Source organism: Conger conger, chromosome 12, assembly GCF_963514075.1.
Source record: "Conger conger chromosome 12, fConCon1.1, whole genome shotgun sequence".
In the NCBI taxonomy this organism is placed as follows: domain Eukaryota; kingdom Metazoa; phylum Chordata; class Actinopteri; order Anguilliformes; family Congridae; genus Conger; species Conger conger.
In genome coordinates, this window is record NC_083771.1 from 21,435,188 (window position 1) to 21,439,115 (window position 3,928).

Genomic DNA, 3,928 nt, shown 5'->3' on the forward strand with positions numbered 1-3,928 from the left:
TTTATAAACAGCTTGGAAAAATAGCATATTTAGTTGCATATTTTAGAGTCAAACAAAACTGCTATTGTTTTACTTACATCAGTATGGAACACAAAAGAACACATAAATTATGCAAGTGGGCCTTAAAGTAAAATTATGTTTTTTTGCAGAACAGAATAAAGAATAAAATCTTTCAGTATGTTTTGTGTTTGGTGACCTGCACATCATTTGCCACAAATTTCAGTGCTGTCATGTAGAAATGATAAAACAGTGATAATGTTGGCTTCAATGGCCAGATTTGACTATCCCAGCTGCAGAAAAACACAAGTCAAATAGCTCACCATTAACATCATATTTATTGTTATTTAGTTGCTCAATAAAACATATACAGATATATACAATATTCAGGAAAACAGAAGACTGGACTAAACACATCTTTTCTAAAAAAGAATAAACTCGGATTGTGAGTTGTCCTTACAGTCATCAGTCTATCATTTTCCAAGATCATCTGAACTGATTTCTTTAAAGATTACAAGATTGCCTAACACACAGCATATGTTTTCTTATCTTACATGTGCAATACCAATGCCTTATTTCATTTCCTTAAAACCTTAAAAAGTGATCCCTCCCTCAAAGTCTTTTAGGCAGAGTCATATACCAGTGTTGGGATGATATTTCTGAAGACCAAAAATGAAACAAACAATGAAAACAAAGTTAATTAAATGTTCTCTAATTGAAATAATTATGCAGAAATATTAGGAAGAACAGGGTCTGTTACAGAAGATGAACCTAGAGCATTTGGTTCATTATCTGATGAGACCAGGAAGCTGTACCAAGAGTAAGAACAGATGTGTAAAACCACTGTATGGAAGGAAATAAACCTTTAAATGATTTCCAGAATGTTCATGCGATTAGAATGTTCTTAACTGAACAGTCTAATGCTGATGTCACAATAACTACTGGTACCTGGAAGCAATAGTGTTCTAGAACACTGACTTTAGAATCTTGAAAAAAACATTCCAAAAAACCTACTCTTCGAGGAGTTCAAAAGGAGGCTTTCTGTTCCACTAAAAATAACTGCTTGTGGCAGGGGTACTCAAATATGGCCCTGAAACAAAGGGTGCTGCCGGTTTTCATTCTTCCCCTCTAACCAGACACGGATTTAGACGCGGGACGACAGGGGACCTCCGGTCAATCGGTGACATTAATCAATCAATTAGCGATTCAATTAATCAGGTAGCAAAGAAAACCGGCAGTACTACTGGCCTCAAGGGCTGGACTTGAGTATCTTGGGCTTAGGGGTTTAGTCTTTGTGTTCTTTGATGGCCGCCCTTTGTGGCTCTGGCTGGCAGGTCCAGCCACTGCCGTTCCAAAGCCTGAAAGGACCTGCACTGTTTGTCAATTAAAGCCCTTTTAAACAGCGAGGCTGAAGCCATTCCCGCCGTCTCCGGGCGACAATGGGATTCCCCTCTGGGCGGAGAACCCAGCGGGCGCACAATGGAAGATCTTGGCAAAAAGAGAAAGAATATCGGATTCCAAAAAAAGACAGAAAAAGAGGAGCGGTGTGAGGAGAGGACCTCCGTTTGCCTTTTAAAGCCGGAAGGGGAGGAGAGGGACCCCGAGCAGTGTCCTTTCCCACAATGCAATGCCGGGCACTTGCTGCTTTCGGTGGATGACGATGGGGCCCGTGTAGGCCCCGATCTGGAGCGTCTTTAGAGGCCTCACACTTCACAGCTCAGAATAACTGGAAACAGACTGAGGTCAGGTCCGGCTTGCAAAAGAGATCTCAACCTCAATGGGGGTATTCCTGGTTAAATAAAGGTTGCACTTTAAAAAATCGAGATCAAACGTTCACTCTGCTTCTTATCCAGGCCTTGGAGGAGTGGGAACTCCCACCATTGTAATTAGGCCCAGAATGAGAGAGGTGTACAACACTGTCCTCTTCAATGACAGACATCCTCCTGCGTATACAGTCCATATGCAGCCTCAACCCGCTCCTGTAAGCCGTGTGTTCAGTGCCACCGCAGCGGACACCATTTCAGGGTGAATTCTGTCCTGTCAGTCCGTCAGCAGCCATGGCCACTGGCAGTGGGTACAGGGACGGGCCAAAGTTTTGTTGGAAAGCAAGCGGCAACATTGGAAGGTTTTGGGGTGAGCCTGTATCAGCCTGCCCGTACGGATGTGGAACTGAAAGACCAACAGTGTGGATATGAACGCTTCCTTCAGTGACAGAAAAGATGAAAGCAATCACATTAACGGAGATATTCGCCGGAACTTAAATTAAAATAACGTAATCTCGCAAAAAGGGGGGAAATAAAGAGTATTAAACACAACACTGGTATCGTTCTGCCTCAGCCGTTTCCATTCTACACTGTTCCCCCACCCCTCCCTAGTCCGTTATGTTTTTTTTTTGTCATATTTTGTTGATTTTCTTAAAAACAAAAAACAAAAAAAAAAGGGATCAGTCTGAGGTCTCTGGGCGGGACCGCTCCCGGAGGCGTGAGGGGCCAATGGGGCGGCCCCCGGTCCTGGCGGTCACGGTCTCCCCTGACAACGGCGTCGGGGGGTCAGGTGAGGGCTGCGACGAAGGTGCCGAATCGGTTGGAGATGTCCGAGTGCAGGGAGCGCCAGGACGGGACGGGCCCCCCCCGAACCTTACCCTCCCCCCCCAGCTCGTCCGTACAGTGGACCGACAGGCACTGCAGGTGGCCCCCGGCCCCCACGCCCGGCCCCGGCCCCGCCACGCCCTTCACCTGGGACGCCTCGGCACCTGAGAGAAGACAGAGAGAGAGAGAGGGAGGGGGCAGGTTAGACAGGGAGGGGTGCAGCTAGCCCACCAACACAACACCAACAGAAGCAATAACCACATTCTCCCCCAATTTATCAGGGAACACTGATTTCCCAGCTAGAGACAACATTAGCCCACCAACACAACACCAACACCAACAACAACCAGGAGTTTATCCCCGATTGATCAGCCTGAGACAGAGCACTGTGACGAGCACACACCAGACCTGGGTCGAATACGTCATTGTTTTGGATTCAAATACTTTGCTACGCTTTACTGAGCTTGTCTGGTGTGTTGGAACTGAGGAAACGCTCTCAAAAAGTGCAAACCCCGCCTTCCGGTCCTCTGGGTTGGCTCAATTGCGTCAGGCAAGATCACTTCAGCACAACAAAGTATTTGAATCCAAAACAATTACAGATTTCAGCCAGGTCTGGCAAACACTCATCCAAATGTTTTTGTACGTGAAAGAATGTTCGGCGATAAAGCCAAATACTACTGGCTGTGGAGACATGTAGGCTCTGCGAAATCTGCTATTTTAATTAATCTGGAAAATGTCTGGAAAAAGCCACATCCCTGAGAGAAGAGGGAATCCATCAGATCACCGTATTGAACATGGGGTAACATCTCAATTTGCATGAAAAACAGAATAAGTATGTTCCAAAAATACCCCTGGACACCCTACTTTTACACCTTCTGAAAATAATCACGAGAAAATATTTTCATTGCTTTTTTTCACAGCGATTTATAAGAACTCCCTTATACTCCTTTAAAAAAAAAGTCAAAAAGTCAGACTCTGCAAGGAGACTGGAGTGAATGTGGGAAGCAAACCCAGCCACCAGCCCCCCCTCCCCTCCACCCCAGAATTCCTGTCCTGCTTTAGAATGAATCGAGTTTCTATGAGAAAAAGCCCTTCCACAAATATGACCCTGGCATGTTCATTCTCAGCCCGCTGGCTCTGAGAGTCGAAGAGAAAGAACAGCAGAAAATGGCGGGGCCTCCGCAGACCTCTTGACCGGGTTGGGTCCCGGCCTGGCCCAGTCCGGCGCCACCTTCTCACTGCTCTAATTGGCCGAGTCCCCCGGGGGCGGGACTCCAGCTGGGGCTGAAACACATGTGACTGGCCGAGCTGGTCCTGACCCTCTCACCCTCTAATGTGGGAAA

The 3,928-nt window shown here is 46.4% G+C and overlaps 1 protein-coding gene across 1 annotated transcript in view; it reads right to left on the reverse strand.

Moving 5' to 3' along the window:
- Nucleotides 1–316: 316 nt before the first annotated feature.
- The window catches only part of LOC133142146 (transcriptional activator MN1-like), a 24,947-nt gene continuing 21,335 nt past the window's right edge, over nt 317–3,928 (reverse strand). Inside the window, exon 2 of the mRNA XM_061263165.1 lies at nt 317–2,749. Coding sequence (XP_061119149.1) covers nt 2,547–2,749 — 203 coding nt within the window. The 3' untranslated portion in view covers nt 317–2,546. The remainder of the gene's footprint in view (nt 2,750–3,928) is intronic.